Genomic DNA, 20,709 nt, shown 5'->3' on the forward strand with positions numbered 1-20,709 from the left:
GTCCTCTTTAACTTGTCACTAGATAATGTTTTTAATGGATTGTTGAACCTTTAATGAAATCCAGTCTTGCTGAATCACTAAACCTGCTTTCTATTAGTGAGCTCTTTACTGGGACCTGACAGATCACCGCTTCAGAGCTTCTAGACATCCTGACCCTCTAATTCTTCTTCATAACGAGTTTTGTGCTGAATGATAAAATATTCATGTTAAAGTAGGTTCTAAACTAATTATCTTCAGCCAACAGTTGCCACTGCAGTCATTTACTGTTAGCTTGACTCAAGTTAATGGCTTGTAGTTCAGTACAAATCGTCCCTTCGGCTGTTTCCAGATACTGATTCTTATCCTAAATAGAGTTTCCATACATGTCTAATGTTCTTGTTTCGAGAGATTTCTTGCCCTGCCTTTGCCATTCTCTATAGGCTGATCCTAGTGTTGCTACTTTGTAGCTTGCCTCCATCTTCTCCCGGCGTTCATAACTTCTACACTACTGAGAGCAAAACATCAGTCACAACTCTGTATTTCACTGAAGAAACCATGAATGTCAGACTTTTAAAGAAACAAAAGTACAGTGTCACATTAAGGGCAGGACCCATCCATTAGAAAAACCCACCAATTGTCTTATGATAGATTTGAACCAGTACCTGGGACTGGGCATGAAGGAGATAAAACCCCAAGGGAATACTTTCCTGTTGGTGTTAGTAGAGATGTTGGACTGTTGGACTTGGGATGGGCAGGGTCAAGAGCTGAGGAGCAAGGATTTCATATTAGGAGAATTTTAAGGTGACAGGGAGGTCCACAGTGAGGCAAGCTTGAGGCAAGCTAGGCAGCAGAGATTCCTAACATCCATGGGTCTAACCAGTCTCCCTGCATTAAGAATTCCTAAACCTGTTCTTCCTGATTTTGTTTAACTGAATCTATGAATGAGAAGGAGAGGGATGGCTAGCAGGAGATGTCGGGGAAGGAAAGGGACAAAGCAGGGGCTGTGGGAGGAGAGTGAGTGAGAGAGATGTTGAGGCTGTTCCATAACTTGAGGAAGGCCTCTTTTAGAATTCCCTTTCAGCACATCTGCAAGAGCGCTAAGCTCTCGAGAATGAGGGACTCCTTTTGATGTTGGTCACAGAGCAAATGTCCAGCTGTACACATGGGTACTATAGCTTTTTCAGCTTTTTCTTCAGACAGCTATTTTCAGAATGACTAGTCCTCGCAGCCCTAAATATCATCTAGTCTACTGTTCATCTAGCTTCCAGCATCCCTCCAGTAAAACACAGTCATCTAGGGTTGCATGTCTACCAACTAAATGGTATGGGAAATATAAATTTTGTTTACAGCCTAGAGATTTCATGGACCTAGAGTTAGTCATTTAATTTCAAAATCAAAGGCTTCTAGTTTTCATGAGCAAAACAAAACAAAACAAAACAAAACGAACCCATTATTTTCAATAAATAGGGTTATTGGACTGAAACTCTTAAGGATATGTTCTGATGTTAGGGTGTATATGTATGGTGAATAAAACGTGCAAGATTTTAGGGAGTTATGGACAATAAGGAAAATCTCCTGTAGTCATCTACCTGGATCCAGTAGTTTAGGGTCCACTGTACCTAAAACAGAGTTTTACTTCATGCATCAGTTTGACTTGTGTCATTTGTTTCTTCATTTATCTGCTTCTTTTCCTTGATCAAAGCAGAAATGAGCCAGTTGGAACATTCCTGGTGAAAATCGTCCTGCAAGAAAGTCTTAGCTTACATTGTTCTTTCCTTCTTTTTTTTTTTCCTTCAGTAAAAGCAGGTTGTTTTCTTTTCCTTCCGTCTGTCCCTCCTTCTTTCCTTCCTTCCCTCCTCCCCTCCTCTCTCCTTTCCTGCCTGCCTACTTCCTTCCTTCCTTCCTTCCTTCTCTCTCTCTCTCTCTCTCTCTCTCTCTCTCTCTCTCTCTCTCTCTCTCTCTTTCTATTTTTTAAGATAGGGTTTCTCTATATAACAGCCCTAGCTGTCCTGGGACTTGCTCTGTATCCTAGACTGGCCGGGAACTCCCAGAGATCTACCTGCCTATACTTTCTAAGTGCTGGGATTAAGAAGCTAACCCCCCCACACACCCCCACACACAAAAAAAACCAAACAAAACAAACCCAAAAAACCAAAAACCAAACAACCCAATCAAAATAAGGGGTATAGAGCTAAACAGAATTCACAACAGAAGAATCTCAAATATCAGAGAAGCACTTAATCAAATGTTCAAGGTCGTTAGTCAACAGAGAAATGCAAATCAAAATGACCCTGAGATTCTGCCTTATACCAATCAGATCAAAAATTAAGGTGATAGCACATGTTGATGAGGATGTGGAGAAAGAGGAACGCTACCCCATTGCTGGTAGGATTGCAAACTGGTACAGCCACTCTGGAAATAAATCTGCAGGTTCTTCAGTAAACTGGAAATAGATCTACCTGAAGACCCAGCTAAGTCACCCTTGGGCATATACCGAAAAGATGCCCCACTGTACTACAGGGGCACATGGTCCACTATGTTCATAGCAGCCTTATTTGTAATAGCCAGAAGCTGGAAAGAACCCAGATGTTCCTCAAGAACATCTATATCCAGAGGAATGGATATAGAAAATGTAGCACATTTACACCATGGAATTCTATTCAGCTATTAAGAATGAGGACATCATGAGTTTTGCAGGGAAATGGATGGCACTAGAAAATACCATCCTGAGTGAGGTAACTCAGACCCAAAAGATATGCATGGTATGTACTCAGTAATATGTAGATATTAGCCAAAAACTTACAGAATACCTAGAATGTAATCTACAGATCTCAAGAAAGTTAACAAGGAGAAGGACCCAAGTGAGGATGCTTCAATCCCACTTGGGAAGGAAAAGAAAATCTCACTGTGGGAGGCAGTGAGAAGGAGGGACCTGGGTGGGAGAGGAGAGGGGATGGAAAAGGGGGAACATGATCGGGTATTAGGAGTCTGGGGGAGACAGGAGAGAAGCCCTAAGGGTCAACAGAATAAATAGAAATATGCATCCTGGGGTGGGAGGTTGAGGGACCCTCTAGAAAGTACCACAAAATTGGAAGGTAAGAGACTATCAGGACTCAAAAGGAGGGACCTTAGATGAAATGACCAACAATGGGGAGAGGGACCTTGTAGAGTCCACCTCTAGTAGAAAGACAGGACATCAAGTGGGGGGATGGAATTGCCATCTCACAGTCAAAAACTCTGACCCAGAATTGTTCCTGTCTACAAGAACTTTGGGGATATGCAAAGGAGTTGAGGCTTGGCACCATGAAGAGAGCCTATGAGAGGCTACTGGTGAAGCCTACTTGTAAAAGAAGGACCCCAGTATATTGGAGATGCCAGTACCATGGGATGATCACCAAGAACAGCCGAGGCAGTGGAGTGGATCAACCTGAGTGTCACAGAGGGCAGAGCTGGAGAAGTGAAGCCAGCCCTTTGGAGGATCATGTGTGGTTCCAATACATTGAAATAAGCTGCCTTGGAAACCCAAAGATGTGAAAGATGCCAGGCCTACGGGCTGTCTGCTGAGGAGAGCTGCAAACAGGGAGTGGAACCAGCCCAGAGGAAAGAAGTTTGTTGCAGTCAACAAAGATGAGAAAGGAGCTGGAGATCTGAAGAGCACTTGACCTCAGACATGGAGGTGCAGAGTTTGAAGTTTGCCCAGCTGGGTTCCTGACTTGCTTTGGAGATTATATAGTTAAGTGTTTGGATGAATCTCAGAAGAGACCTTCAACTTTGGACTTTTAACATTATTGAGACTGCTATAGACCATGGGGGCTTTGGAGTTGGACTAAGTGTATTTTTTTAATTATCCTATGGGTAGGCGTGGACCCCATAGACTCATGTTTGAACAAGCCTATGTGGGCCAGGGAGTGGAATGTGATGGTTTGTATATGCTTGACCCGGGGAGTGGCACTATTAGGAGGTGTGGCCTTGTCGGAGTAGGTGTGTCACTGTGTGTGGGCTTTTAACACTCATCCTAGCTGCCTGAGGATGCTCCTGGCTTCCTTCGGGTGAAGATGTAGAACTCAGCTCCTCCTGTACCATGTTCCTGCCTTGATGATAATGGACTGAACCTCTGAACCTGTAAGCCAGCCCCAATTAAATGTTGTCCTTTATAAAACACATTGATCATGGTGTCTGATCACAGCAATAAAACCCTAACTAAGACAAAGGGGGAGCAGGAATGTTCCCTGGAGCAGACTGCCTGGAAGGTCACTCAACAGTAGGGTGTTGTGTGCCTTGCTTATTTTTAGAGCTTTATGTGACAACATTCTCATGTTCTCCTTAAAGCCAACCAACAGACAGCGGAAATATGTGACAGTGTCAAGTACACACAATACTCTCTGCATGGAGATTTCAAGGAGTTAAACCATCACTCAGGCCTTTGGACATGAACTTTAGTTTGCATTTGGCTTATATTTCAGATTCTGTGTTTTATTTTTAGTTATCTTTTTTAATTTCTTCATTTTCATATACCTCTTGATTTGTATATAACTGTGTATATAACTGTGTATTTTTTTAGGTGCCAAATTATTTTCTTAGGTTTAAACTCTAGTATATGTTGTTGTGAAACTGTGTGCTGTTTTGTATCATCCCATTATCTTTTTTTAAGATACTTTATTCTTAAAGTTTTGCTAAGATGTTCTTCATCCATTATTTAAAATAAAATTTTGCCCTAGCATCCCTAGTTTACTCTTTTGTTATTCTGTTTACATATATAGTCCACATGGGATTTCTTTTTTTATAATATATGAGCTAGAACTTGAAGTTAATTTTTAAAAAAATGTTAGTGTCCAAGTTCTGTGTATGGAGGAATTAATGCAATTCTCAGAATCACTAAAAAGGAGTGTGGCTGGGCCTCTGCAGCGGGCAGACAGGGGCTTGGGTGCTGTGGAATTCTTCTGTTTACACCTCCACCTCCTCTCAGTCCCACATTTGCCTCCTTCTTTTCACTACGGACTGCCCCTTTCTGGCCTTTACTGAACCTCAGTCTACATGCTCCCCTTTGGCCTTCCCTTGTGTCCTGGAAGTGCAGGTCTGGTCATACTTGACCAGAGAGCTTTTGGATAAATGACTATCCTTCCCTCTGCCTGAGTGCATGAATAATTATGTTTGTCCTTTTCTCTTTCAGTCCAGTGCTGGGCCGGTTAATACATGTCGAGTTCCTTTGTTTTGTTGTTCTAAATTCCTTCTTTTTCTTTGTGTGTGTGTGTGTGTGTGTGTGTGTGTGTGTGCGCGCGTGCAAAAATTTATCTTTTTTTTTTATTATTATTCCTTTAAAATCTCATTGCCTGGGATTTATTCTTCCAGATGAAATTTAGAATGAACATGTCAAGTTCCATTATACATCCCATGTTTTTTTATGGGGATAGATTGAATTCGTAACTTTATAAGTGGAAAATTGGTTTTCCTCTTTTGAGACTCATTTTGTAGAATCACAGTGTATTTTTTTTATTTTTAAAAAAGTGTGTTAACATATACTAAACTTGGCCACATTATTGTCAGTTGTTTACCCTGTGCTAATCTCTGCTTAATCAAACAGAACCTAATGGAAACTATGGAAAACACAGGTAAGCAAAAGAAGACAATAAATGTTTTTTATAGTGCTGTGTGGGATTCATGATGACCATTATTCTGTGGTGGTGGCTCATGGTGAGAGCCATCAAGAATATGGAAATGTGGCATTTTTGCAGCATGCACACTTCTCTGTAGCAGGGCCAGATAGCACTTTGAATTACATTACTCATAACCGAAGAGTCTAAGTGCATTGCCTCAGTGATGGAAGAAGTCCTAATGGTTTCAGTAAATTCTTTTTGTCTTTCTTTGGTGATCAGAAGATAGGTTCTGCTGGGAAGGTCCTATTCACACCTGAGAGGAAAGGTGGGCAGGCATGAACTATGCAGCTCTGCCCTTGTCCATAGAAGGCAACCTTTCTTAGGGCAGCCCTGTTTGCAGCTGTTCACATGACCACTTTCCCGGGTACCTGAGGTTGACAGTCAGGTGTCTTTTTTTTTTTTTTTTTTTTTTTTTTTTTTTGGACTCGGATGCACTTTAATCGTCAGTCAGGCTGTTGCCCATCGAACCCGGCTAGATGCCCCACACCGTCTGTGGTAATCCTTAGTCACAGGAGCCATCCTTCCAGCCTTCACGCCATAGCTCGTCAATTCTTGAGCAGTCAAAATCAGGCTTGCCCAGCTTCCGGTTCACCTCACTATGCAGGCAGCACAGCCACTGGCTGAAGGACACTCTAGTGCTTGTGTCTGGCTGGCTCCTGCCTTTCCTCTTCCTTATGTCTTCTGCACACTCCTCGCAGGGGTAAAACTTGGAAAATATATGTATGAACTGGGCCATATCCTGCTGTTGTTCTGGCCTGGGCATGTCCAGGTATTAGGAGGCCAGCGTATGAAGGAAAGGCCAGGTATTGTGACCCAATTCTTCCCGATCCTGTGGACAATTCTCCCTAAACTTGATGTCCCGCTGAAATTAGGTGTTGAGCAGGGGACCGGGCCCGAGACCGGGCGGCCAAGCGGGGCATCTGCACCTTCTGCTGGGTCCGCACCCACGACTTGAAGTCCACGCAGGCCGGGCATGGTCACTTCCCGTGCTCCAAACCTTGTGGCGCCGGTGACGCGGCAGGGGCGGTGTTGTCTCTATCTACAGTCAGGTGTCTTGCTGTTTAGTCCTCCTCCTGGAAAGTTGGGTTGGGTGGCCTTTGCAAATGAAGGGTTCAAGCAGAGTTTTAATAGTGCCTTAATTCTCTGTGCCTTAATAATTCCTCCATGTTTTCCCCAATGGAACGATTTCTGAGAATATGTTTTCTGTGCCCACCATCCACAAGTTCAGTCCAGAAAAGTGTTCCAGACTGGAATTACTTCTGTGATGAAGCGATCATCCCGTGTCTGTTTAGAATGATTGCCTGTGCCATCCGTCATTTCACTGCCTTGCTGGCTATGTGGAGACTACGGTGAGGAAGAAATGGAACTCCTCTGAAGGTTCCTTTAGTACTTTAGTCAATCCTGACCTGGGCTTGGCCACTCACGCCATGGCTTGGTTTCAGCTCTGCAGACGGGGCTCTCTGGTCACGGCTGGCCCTGGATTCACTGGAGGCTGCAGTGATTGTTCCTAGGCTCTCCGTCGCTATGCTCTGTGGCTTTCCTCACTTCCTAAATTTCATTAATCTGGAACTTCCAGACCTTTCATTTTTATTAGGTCTCGTCTCTTCAACAGTTAGGAGACACCCTTTGACAAATAGAGTTATTTTTTATAACAAAGAACTTTACCCCCCAAAAAATTCACTGTATCTTAACTCTGTTTTCACAAATGTGGGAAGACCTGGAAAATTACAATTACTCACAGATAAACACAGCTGAAATATTCTTGTTTTGTACTAAGGCAACAAATTAAAAGATTGAGGGCACGAGTCCTTGTAGTTTTGAAGATACAGTTTGTGCATTGTGGGGTTCATGTATCACTATGGGACCTTGTGACTTATGGAATCCAAAGTAAAATATCCTTAATTCTCTTCATTCCTTTTAATAAGAACTTTTAATATCCAGTCCCTTTCACTCCCTAAGCCATCATTTTTTTTTATTGCTATTCCTCCTGTGACCAAACCAACTACTCTCCTAATTAATTTTAATAATAGGAAGACTCATTAGTAATGCACTAAGCTGCCTGGATAGACTATGGTGACACTTGAAATTGTGAAAACAGAATGAAATGATGTTGAGCATTTCAGTGCCATTTTAAATTTTACATGGTTATTTCAGGCCAACCACGAACACTGTGTTCAGCATTTGGGAAGATGTGTGTTAATGTTTAAAACGTTTAATTTCATTTTTTATATTTGGACTTGTACATTGTCACAGTCTGGCATTAGCGGTTATTTTTAATGGCCACATTTAATGGTATATTAAGTTAAAAGAGACTGAAGGTTAGAAGGAAGGAACATAGTATATTTTAATTATTGAAGTATCCTCAATGGAAACAATTAACTCTCAAGAAGTGTATTGCTTAAAAATCTGAATCAAAATTAGGCAAATTAGTTTCTCTCATGAACATCTGTAAAGCATTGAATTTAATTGGCCCGCAGCTGCTAGTGACAGGGATCTCTAGCTTTATTCCTCTAGTTCTCTTCTGCCTTCACATGTCACTTAATTTGCTCTTTTCAACTGCTGGCTAGGTCAGATGCTATTGCTTGTGTTGACAAATTAAGAAATTCTACTTGCTTTTAAGAACCTAAAGTATGCTCATCTGTTGAAATCTTTTTCTTCAAGCACCTGTTAACAGTCATATTTAATGTGCCTCAGCTGTAGCAGTTCCAAGTAATTCTGGTAGGACATACTAATGTTATCTACGTTTTGTTCTTACTCAAATGTTTCATAAAATTAGATAGCATTATTTAGTTGGAAAAATTTAACTGGGTCCCAGAATAGATGAAGTCCTTATAAAATAAGACTAAACACATTTCATGAATTTTAAAATGGGTGAAAATACAGATTTATTTCTGTGGAATTGCTAGGAATTAAATTCCACATGAGGACATTATCTTTTGACATTACCACATTGTCAGGCTTCAATTTCCTGCTGAGTTATTTTTTGGTCTCTCTCTCTCTCTCTCTCTCTCTCTCTCTCTCTCTCTCTCTCTCTCTCTCTCTGTGTGTGTGTGTGTGTGTGTGTGTGTGTGTGTGTGTGTTAGTAAAAGTGCAGGAGCATGGGTGTGTTTTCCCAGTAGCATCATTCTAGAGAGAAGTATAGAGGTGATGAGAAGTGTTTTATTTTTGCTGATATATGAGACTCCTTCAGATTGAATTTAATGGGAAAGAGCAGCTGCTTCATGAGAATTCTTTGATGTCACCTACTTACCTAGCTGTAGGTCAAAGACAAAGCCCGACTTCTTGCAACATCTCTCTACTTAATTTTAATATGAAATTAAGTTAGATGTATTACATCTATAGGAATATTAGAACATTTGACCAAATATACAGACAACATAAAAATAGTGTTTAGTCACATAGTTGTTGTGAGCATGAGTACACATAGCACATGGCTAAGTATATATTAAACATTTAGGTGCCACGTAAAATTGGCTGAGGATTTAATTAAACACCTCCTGTTCATGTCTTAATGCATTGTAGTCAAACCTGATGGGTTTCTTTTTTTCTTTTTTCTTTCCTTTTTTTTCTTTCTTTCTTTCTTTCTTTTTTTTTGACAGAAAGCATCACTAATCATGGTAGAGTGGAAGATTAGCATGTGTACTTGTTTATTTGATCTGATGTCCTTTACAATGTTAACTTCATAATAGCAGGGGCTCCAGTTGGTTTGCTGTTTTGTCCTTGCTGACATACATAGTGTCTTTCTTGTAATTTGCAGACTAAATTAAGGATGACTGCTATTAGCAAATACTTAAGTGAACTAAGTTTAAAAGATTGTTTGCATCTGGATGAACTGACATTGTAAGGCTGTGTTTATTCTGGTGTAGCATTATTGTAAAAGCGTAGAATTTAACACAGCACAGACCAGAGGAATCATAGAAATCATAGAATCAGCAGATTTAAAGAAAAACGGAAAGACTTTTCTACATACTTGTGCATTCATTATTGTACTTATGCAGGAATAAAGTGATCAAACCCCCACCCTCCCCTTTTTGTCTTTTTAACTTGTTGGTATGGCTTTTTGAAAACCAATGTAAATATGTAATATGTTCACATGGTTCAGAATTCAGAAGTGTGTAGAAATTTATATGGTAAATATTTCTTTCCAAGACACCCTGTTATCTTTCTCTTAGGCAACTGGTAGCCTTAGTTTCTAGTAACTTGGAAGATTCTGTGCACATTTAAGCAAATATATGCATATTTCTTTATAGATATCTCATTGGCTGCCCTGTCTCTGCTGTGATAAACATCCACAGCCAGAAGCAGTTTAAGGTGGGGAAGATTTATTCTGTTTTACAGCTAGAGATGACATTTTCCATCATGCTAGGAAGGCATGACAGCAGGAGCAGGAGACCTATTGCATCCACAGTCAGGTGATGAACAAGAAGGGGGTCAGGATTTCAAACCTCAAAGATTCTTGCAGTGTGCCATTCTTTTAGCAAGGTCCACCTCCTAATTTTCTGCAACTTTTCCAAGCAGTGCCACCAGCTAGGGAGTAAGTGTTGAAACACAATAACCAGTGGAGGAATTTCACATTCAAACTATAGCAACATTAAACATTACAAATGTCTTTCTGAACATTGATTGTTTTCATTTACTATGCCATGAGGCTTCTTTTATTGCTTTTTTATGTTTAGAAAACATTTTTCTTATTTTGATATACCATCATTTATATGATTCACCCCCAATCACATTTCTTCTAATCTTCTCTTATCTGAGTACATGCTAAAGAGGTCCTTTCTCACATATGTAAAATTAATTGTAAGATAAATTTCTTGAGGTGAATGTGTAGGTCACCTGGTATGCATTTGCAGCTTTGATGGGGTTACTCAATATCCCAGTGACTATGTGTGATATTGAGTGTGGGTATACACACACTTGAGTTCTCCTGCATGTAAAGGCCAGAGATGTTAGATGCCCTGCAGTGGGAGTTGCAGCTGGTTTTGAGCCATCCAGTATAGGTGCTGACATTGAACGGTAGTTCTCTGCCAGAACAGCATACCATCTTCCCCACTACCCCATTTCTCCAGAACTCCAATTTAGAAGTCATACGGCAGTTTCATCATTTTTACATTCTTTAAAACACTGTTATCAGACGCAACTCACACAAATTCTGTTTTGAAAAAAAAAAGTTTATTTTAGTTGGAATCTACATTTTCCTTTGTTGCGATACTGCACTGTTCATCTATCTAAGTACTTTTCTTGTTACTTCTGTCATTTTTATTTTGAAGATATTTAATGTGCTTTCTCTTGCTAATTTGGAATGAATAAGGCATGCTAATAACTGTGTCTCCATTTTTTTAATTTATGCATTGACCATCTGTCTTAAAATAATGCAAGTAAATAATGGGTTAATCTAGTATTCTATCAAAGTAAGTGGGTCTGAGTTCTTAGAGTGTAGAGTATATGGCTTGAGTGAATTAACTGATAATGCGAGCCAGGTATGTAAGACTGTCTGATTTTATTTTATTTTTAAATAAGTGAATATATGGAATAAACTAAAGAAAATAGATGAATAACTACTTTTCCTATGTCAGAAGAATAGGAAGGAACCAAAATTTCTTGATTAGGGAACTCAGTCTTCAGTTATGTATAAATAAAATCAAAAGCACAACCAAAACCTGAAAGGCTTGGATGACAAAAAAGCTGACAGAGCGAATTCCCAGGTGACCATGGTGAAGGAATGTATTTGTGTGGGGATTAGGTAACACTTGGAAGAGTAAGCTTGCTGAGTGGAATCCTAAATTAGCATACAGTGAAGGTGACAACCAAACAAGGACTAGACAGCACACCCAGAGGAAGTAATCCAGGTGAATACAGCTAGAAGTTTGAAAGTAAGTTGAATTTTTATGGTTGAAACATTCAAAAGAGTGAATAAAATTCCAGTGTACTAGCAAGCAGTTTAATCTTCTTTTTCATTATCATTTCCCAAGTCTCAAGTTTTGCAGCTGCTTTTGAGTCTGTTCTATTGCACATCCAATGGTCTGAATCTGTCTGTCCCACGATCTGTGTGTATGAACTCCTCATTACATTTATTGCATATTTTTCCCATTCACGAGGGATTTTTATAAAAGAACAGCAAGATGAACTAAAACACTGAGTAGTTGCCTCATTACTTCTGCACCAAGACGGAATCTCTGTTGAAGTTGAATTGTGTGCTTGCAGAAAATGCCTGTGTAGTTTTTGGGCACGTTTGACAGTGCAAAATACAGAGCAGTCCATTTACTAGTGTCGTTATAAAATTTGTAATATCTGTCACTAGATGATTCATGCATTTAATTTAGACAGTTTCTTTGTCAATGAGTTTGGTGAAAATAAAGAATGAAGGGGAGAATTTTATGCAGAAGACCCTAGAGTTGTGATGGAGACTTGAACTGACAGTAGGCTTTAGAGAAAGCAGACAATGAAGTAAATGCCCATGTTTATGCTTACAGGTACTCAGAGGTGTAAGACTCTAACCATTTTTGTTTGTTTCAGCATCCTTTAAACTTACTTAGCTATCACTCTCATCTATAATATATCTTAAATTTCTTCTCTAAATTTTTAACAACTGAACCAATAAATATGAATCATAGATGTGAATAATTAAGTACATTACAATATGAACTTTGCTGGAATAGAAAATTGAATTTGAAGAATCAATAGTTTAGGGGGAAAATGCTACAAACTCAGTCAATGTAAAAATAGCAATAAATCAATAATAATAAACATTCAAGTTGCTTAGATAATCATTTTACTTTGAATATAGAAATAAAGATTGATAATTTTTCTGAGCGATGTGAAAGATTTCCTGCATTTGAATGTGTCTCGATGAAGCCAAGAAATAGAAGAGAAAAATATGTTAACAGAAATTCCTTCCGACCTACAAGTATCAGTTTTGTAAACAAGAGAATTACATTTAGGGCAGATATCACACTGATTTGAGGAATCTTTGAGGATATGTGTTGGGGTCATCGAAATATAAAGTTGTGTTGAGGGTGCAGTGAATTAAAAGCATGATGTCATCTGGATGTTTTTATGAGATGGAGTTATAAAGTATCTTTTAAGAGATTTTCATTTCTTAAGCCTAAGCCCCAATTATGTGTATAGGAAAGTGGATTAATATTTTCTAAAACTATTATTTTTGACTTTTGTTGTAATTATCCGGCATTTGCTGGCAGTGCTAACCTCCTGGTGTTTAGCCATGTGATAATGGTGTTAGGTATGTAAATATTTGAAACTAAGACACACAAATGGCATGCGGATAATCAGCTCTGATAGCACTCGAACAATCAGGACTTGAGTCTAGGGTGACTTTAAAAGTATCAGAATAATACGCTAAATAAAAACTTGAAAACAACTAGGACTATGTTGAGAGCTGTAAGGGACTTCAGCTTTACAGGGTGACTAGGGTGATTAGTTTCCACTGTTAGCGTGACTAGATTTGGAATCACTTAAGAGACACATCTGAGTTCATCTTTGAGGGCATTTCAGACAGACGTAAGTACAACGCGGAATGTGGACAACAGCGTCTCTCCTGCTGGGAGGAGCTGACAAGGCAGATAAGCACCAGCATTGGTCTCTCTGCTTCCTCACTGCAAATGCCCAATAAGCAGCTACTTCTGCCCTCCCACCATGCCTTTCCTGTGATGAGGAGGCAGAATTTCCAAATTGCAAGCCACATCCCTCCTTTATGTTCTTCTGAATTAACTAAATTTATTTATCACCAATTTCACAATTAGCATAGTTCACTTTGATTATGCTTAGACTCCACCATTGATTACTCTTAGATTATCCTTAGACTCTTTGTTCTCTCCGTCGTTTGTCAATCTTAATGACCCCTTCTCTTTTCTGGACCCTTTTCCGTATTCATGTCTCTTTTTTATTTGTTTCATGACTTACTGAATTTAACCGGGGATATTTGATTGACCGTGGCTATGTAACATTCTGTTGGATCCTGGGGATCTCATCAGCAAACCCTTTCCTCTCTCAATTGCATTTGAAAGTTGTTTTGTAGTAATAATGGGAGCTATGCATACAGGACCAAATCTTAAATTTGTGGATGTGAATTAATTATTGATAGAAACAGATAGGATCCTGAGTTATTTGGTCACAGGTCCATAAATCATTGAGATACACAGAAGAGGGATGGATGGCCAGCTCAGTATCTACTAACACACCTATGACAGTACAGTTAGCCTTCTTCACCCTCTCTGGAAGGCATGGTCCTCCGAATCGCTACTGACATACTTGCAGTAGAATTCCCAAAGACAGCTTCCATAAATTTGAATCTGGAATCTTTAACTTTGATAATATTTCATCAACTATACATTCCTCAAAAGCATAATTAGTCAGTGTTTTATGTTCTTGCAGGAAGTGCAATCTAGTAGTATTGAAGATTTTATTTATTTTGTTATATATAAAGTATTTGTACCTTATTGCTATGTATATAAACAATATATAATATAAGTATATGTATTTTCATATATATTTTTCTACATTACCACTGAGAAGTATGATCTAGTATGTTTAAGTAGAAAATGGGTGTTTGTATAAGTGGACTTTGTGTGTGTGTGTGTTGTGTGTACAGTATAGATGTGCCTTTGTTAGTATATGCACATATAAACATTCAGTTGTACTCTTCATATACCATGTACATAAATCTTACAAAGCTATACAGATATTTAAATATATGTCCTTTGCAAGATCATACAGTCTTGTGAACAGTCATCCCAGGAGTCCTTTGCTTTGGAATAGACAGATTTTCCTTCTAAGATGGATGTTTTCCCAAAGGAGAACGTATGATCGTGCTGCTTTTGCACATGTGTAGAGTCCGTTTGTCTAGGTAGCCATTCATCTGCCTATGATAACTGCCTCGGTCTTCAAACATCACACATTTCATGATTGCAGTGGGTGTCTGAGAGACGGGGTCGGTCAGCCCACCCTTCGCTCTCAGTTCGGTCACTGCCACCATCCTTTACCTTTACACTGCTGCTCATGCTGGCTGCTCTCCTCTCTGAGCGCTACCTATGTCCTCCTTGTAAATGTCCCTTACCCTGTGAGCCTGTCTAAACTCAGCATTGCTCCCTACAGAGATCCTCTTTGATGAAAAGCTGAGGGCCTCATAGGAGTTGAAATTATCTTTTATTTTCAGTGGCAGATGACAGATCTGTTAGAAAAACACTTGTTGGAAGATTATATTCGAATTAAAATGGTAGTACTTTTGAAATGGATGACTTACTTCATTTTGTCTATGATGAATTTATTTATAATAGTCTGTATATTATCTATATTGAAGAAAGTCTCCACAAAATCAAATAGTTATTGTGTGTGCACCAGTTAACAAGGAAAGAATTATGTTCCCTCCCTAGCTAAGAATATTTAGAGTGATTTCTCTTCACCCAGTGAAATCATTATGTACGTATTTTGTTATTTCCTTTATTTTTTTTGTGTTACTAGGTTCAATGCTACTTCATTGTCTAAGTTCATATCACCATCAACTCAGTGTATTTATTACAGACTTCCTGATTCTGTTTGCTACTTTTGATCCTTTCTGCATTTGTAAGTGAACAAATACATACTATGGTACCAAAAGTCAGTGAGTATATGTTCTTAACTGTAGATGGAAAGTAACAGTAAACCACAGAGAGAACCTGAGAAATACTGGGTTATAAATTGTAAAGTATTACTTTATAAGATCCCTCCTCAATTTGTGACCATCGCATATATACAATGCTGGTTCAAATGTTGAAAATACTTCGTGATTATCTTCTCAGTTGACACAGTCTCCTAGATTGAAATCTTCTACTTTGGTGGTAGGATTTGGTAATAGAATGCTTGTTAAGAGGGCAAAATTCAATATGTTTTTTGCCGAAAGATGGTTATTTCTTGAAATAAACCTTGTAATAAAAACAATATAGCAAAGCTGGTGTAAGTCATAATAGAACATTTCTCCTTTCATGTTGCTTTGATATGAATGGTTTCCAATTAAAATATTTTAGTACATATTTATAGCAATCCTCTGATTCCCCCTGTTTTCCTTCTTTACTTTCAAGTTTATCTCAAATGAACTTCTCTTGGTCCCATAAGGCTGGTCTGTTTTTGCATTCCTCAGTTCTGATTTCTTTTGGCACGAGGACTTGATGTGGTTGACAGATCATATCTGAGAGGGGCTTTGGTAATTGCTTGTTCTGTTCGGCGACTGTGCTGCTGAACAGATGGGCACAGTGAATATTGAACATGTTCTGGACCTCCGCATCCTCCAGCTCGTGAGCAGGGAGCACTGCCAGCATTTTCCTTATTGTCTATTAGCAAACTAAAAAGAATCACTTGGGTTCTCTCATCATTTTTTGGACCCATAACTATCTCACGTTTGTGGTGGGTTCTCTCCAACCTCTTTTGTGCCTCCCTACCAACCCACTTCCCCCCTCCCGTGTCCTTTTTGAAATAACGAAAATTCTCAAGATGTTATTGCATGCTGTCATGAATGGGTGCCAACAATTCTTACAGACTTGTTAAAAGATTTATTTTTTGCCTAAGAACTACACATATGGCCTGGAATGATAATATTAGGGTCTGTGTTGGTTGAGATAATTGGCAGATCACACCTTAAGAAAGTGATTGGCTAGCTTGTCTATTTCATTTTAATCTGTTGTTTCCATACTAGTCACATTTCCATTATGGAGCACATTACTACACCTTAAAACTGTCGCTTCACCCATTTGTTAAGGGACATCTGTTCGTTGACTTTGAATTGTTTAAATCATGTTATTATATGACTGATTTTTCTAGCCAATTTAGTAACAGCTAGCAAAATCAAAATGAACACAGGTGGGAGATCTTGGATAGTCGCAGATCGACAAAGCTGGTTTTCCAAGGGAGGAACAGGTAGCACTCGGGTAAACCTAAGAGAGTCTGAGCACAAACATAGTACACCAGAAGTGACAAATAGGAACTTGACACCATCTCAGTGAAGATTTACCATTCATAGGGTGACAGACTGCATGGACCTCTCTGGTTGGCGAGGTGACTGTGAGGTCTTTATAGTGAGATGCCTTTCTGCACACAGCAAATCTGAATAGAATGGCTAGATATTCAGGATAAAGGTGTGCTTATCTTCTTTACTGATAAAAAGTGATATTAGCCTAAATATCCACATTTTTTTAGACAAGTTCTCAAACTCTGTCTTAAACTCACAAAGATCCCCTGTGAACAGCACCAAGGCAGGCAGTATCAGTACTTGTGAAACATTCTGTTTTCTAACACCTCATTTTCGTGACAATGAATGAGGACATTTATTTATGCTTTCAAAAACATGCTAAGATTGAATCAATTGTTTCCTTTTGCTTTCAAATCTATTATTCGCTGTATGAGTATGTGAAAAAACATGGCCAGGATTGGATGTGTGTTTTCATGTCTGAGTGCAAGGAAGAAAAGACTTCTGTATGTTAGGCATGAAAGCATAGATTAGACAGTCCCTTGCAGAGGGTAGTGTGTGTTATAGTTGAAACGAGTATGTTACAAAGATGATGGAGTGGGACAGCCTTCTACTAAAGTCCTTAGTTTCTCATACAGTAGGAAAAGAGAACGTGTTATTTCTGCGTGTCTTTAAATATTCCTTCTACTTCATGTAATCACTAGATATGTTGATGTTAGCAAATAAATGATAGTTGTAAATTTATATCTGCCTCTCTCTTCTCTGCTTCAGTAGCATTCTTCTGTATGAAAAACTCTAAAAACATCACTTTGCATGTTCCCTGGTTCATCATAATCACTTTCATCCTTCTCCCCCTACTGAGAAATGCTTCTATTAAGTATCCCAGTGATTATTAAAACACGAAAGATCTCTTGAAATAATATTTAATTCACTTCAGGGGAGAAATAACTGAAACCCAAGAAGAGTCAGAGATTCATGCCAGATTGTACAAGTCAACTGAAGGACTAGGTGCCAAGGACCAGCCTCAACTTGCAGAGGGATTCTGAGGATGAGGAAGATGTATCTGGGAGAAGGAAAACAAACACCTGTCACCTTACATGGCTTTTTTATCCTTGTCCAAAACCAGCAGTGGTGCTAGATTTTTCTTTCTTTTCTGAGGAAGGGCGCTCTCTCTCTCTCTTTCTCTCTCTCTCTCTCTCTCTCTCTCTCTCTCTCTCTCTCTCTCTCTCTCTCTCTTCAAATTTATTTATTTCATGTATGTGAGTACACTGTTACTCTCTTCAGAGACATCAGAAGAGGTCATCAGCTCTCATTATAGATGATTGTGAGTCACTATGTGGATGCTGGGAATTGAACTCTGGACCTCTAGAAGAGCAATCAGGGCTCTTAACTGCTGAGCCATCTCTCCAGCCCATCTTGCAGATCAGAAGTGCAGTCTTTTATTTACATATCAATTCAGTCTTTGCCCAGGTTTCATTTTGATTATCCCAGGAATCTGCATCCTATGATCCCAGTCCTTAGAGTCTTAGAAGGAGACAAGGGAGCACAGAGAGTAAGGTAACTGAGTGGCACCCAGCCCTGAAATTACCATTCCTACTGGACCTAGACCTAGACTTCTCAGTCAGAGACTGACCTTGAACTCAGGAATGTGCCTCCCTTTGTAAGCATAAACAACAAACAAACTTCAGCTGGGTGGGATCTTGCCCTGCCACCACCAGGCCCTAAATCTCTTAATCTCCTTCCTTAGGATCTTTCTGACAAGCTGGCTCACTGTGCACCTGCCTCTGTTCCTTTAGATTGTGAAGCTCCTTATACATTCTTCTATTTTGTAAGTTGAGAAATTATGTTTTGAACTCATGTTTTCAGTGTTCTTTCTCTCAGCCTTAAGGGCTGTCTTGAAGGTCACAGCATTGTACTATTTTGCTGAGACATTACCCTTACCTTTCATACTCATGCTGTCTCTGATTATGATGGAGTTATTAACCTTGGCAGAGATGACATTCCTGGAATGAGGAACCTGAAAGTATGAAAGATTTATTTATTTATACACAGTATCTATCTTCAGACACACCAGAAGAGGGCATCAGATCCCATTACAGATGGTTGTGAGCCACCATGTAGTTGCTGGGGATTGAACTCAGGACCTCTGGAAGAGCAGTCAGTGCTCTTAACCACTGAGCCATCTCTCCAGCCCCTACACCCTCCTTTTCCATCTTCATCATCTTTAGTGCCAAACTGCTTCTGTCACGGACTCCATCTGGATGGATTGCCTGAGAAAAGTCACAAGTATGCACTATTCATTCTGACTCAGTCGCTACTATCAATGTTTCCATACATTTTTAAATAATAGAATTATAGATCTCTATTCTGTAAGCTATACATTTTACAAGTTCCATAAATATTTATTGAATGAGTGAATTAACATTGTACTTTGGTTTTGCATATGCAATATTTATGACTTACAAGAAGTTAAATTCAGAAATGAAATCAAGATAGATCCATCTGTCTTTTTGGAAAGTCCTTGTTGTATAATGAAACACCAGCACAGTTGTACAATTAAATACAAGTCCGTGTTCATAATCAGAGGCAGATCATGTGACAGACATTAGAGACTTTTCAGAATATTAGAGGGGTTCATATTGTAGCCCCCAAATTATAGACACAGATTTCTGACACACAGACACACACACAGACACACACAGACACAAGCGCACACACACACACACACACACACACACACACACACACACACACACGGCAGAGAGGGACATACACACACACACACGAAATTGTTATTATCATTGCTACAAATTATATAATTATATTTATTTTCTAAAATGGGATTGTCACCAGGAAATGAAGACGTGTAGGCTCATTGGCCTTTGGTCTCATCTTTCCCCTTTTCTGTGGATGTTATCTCCTAAATAATAGAGAGATTTTTATTATTTCTCTGTAGATTTACCTTAGTAGATACAAGGAGAATTGTTTTGTGTGTTTGCTGCAAAACTGTGATTGTAGTTCTCAGGCTGCTAATTATTGATCAACTATATATCAGGCCCTCATTCACCATTTGCATATAGGACTTGGATATTTGTATATCTATTTTTATAAATCAAATCAATAAAATATATTTCTCATTGACTTTATCATGTCATTTTTTGTTACCATTCACACATGAAATTATACTGCCTTTTTTATCCATTATAAAATATATGCAACATTGGCAAGTTATGTACTTTTGATCGCTCTCTTAGTTTAGTAGGTTATTTATCCCATTGCATAAAAGAGTTGTTTCACCTCAGGAAACAATCAACTTGCTTGCATAAATGTATTTGTGATTGATAATTGAAGTAATACAGTATTATTTCCATAAAACTGTTGGTCTGACTGTCAAAGTTCTTAACATTTTTTTGAAGTACGTCTGGAATTTTCCATGGCCTTGAAAGAATAAGCAAATAAACAAATGTTTACTCGTACTATATTCTGACTTTTCTTGGGTTCCTAGTGAAGAGCAGGTGTTGAGTAATGATGAAATCAGTCTAGGAGCCTGGAAAATAAAATGCAACTTTTCGAGATATCTAGGGCAAAATGATTTTTCAGTACCACAATTAATTTGCTCCCATCTGAGAAGATGCTGCCTGTGTTCAGTAGCTCTTGTTAACCTGAGAACTCTAGGATTCTCTTAATAATGAATAGGCCCAAAATTCATCAGTGTTTTTGTAATGTAGATGAAGGTAAGATATCATGTCAGTACTGGAATTTGCATATTAGAATAATTAAGTTATCTTGTTCTTTAAAGAAATAAATGGCTATGCATATTCATGGTCAATTAAAATATTAATGGTATACTGATACTTCAAGTTTAGGTTTTCATTTAAACTTGATTAACAGTAAATGGATACTTCAGCACACTGTATAACATTAGCTTTTTGTCTCTGAAATGAAAAGGTAGTACCTGACTTGTATAAATTATTTGTTTATTTATGCAGTTCGTCATTTCTTTGGAGAAGAAAGTTTTTCGTGTATAGAGTATGTAAGTCATGGGGACATGTAGAAATCTTTGGGTTCTAAAATACTTTCCTTCAATTCTAGTTTTCATCTCCATTAGATACTTCATTTCCA

At 38.8% G+C, this 20,709-nt stretch overlaps 2 protein-coding genes across 3 annotated transcripts in view; one reads left to right on the plus strand and one right to left on the minus strand.

The window, feature by feature from the left end:
• Exoc4 (exocyst complex component 4) overlaps positions 1-20,709 on the plus strand; it is a 770,091-nt gene that overhangs the window by 285,676 nt on the left and 463,706 nt on the right.
• LOC120102446 (FAD-linked sulfhydryl oxidase ALR-like) lies at positions 6,136-6,950 on the minus strand. The gene is given in 2 exon segments (XM_087659843.1): positions 6,136-6,495; positions 6,891-6,950. Coding segments are annotated over 2 exon segments (420 nt in total).

The sequence above is a fragment of the Rattus norvegicus genome, chromosome 4 (genome assembly GCF_021556685.1).
Source record: "Rattus norvegicus strain SHRSP/BbbUtx chromosome 4, alternate assembly SHRSP_T2T, whole genome shotgun sequence".
Taxonomy (NCBI): domain Eukaryota; kingdom Metazoa; phylum Chordata; class Mammalia; order Rodentia; family Muridae; genus Rattus; species Rattus norvegicus.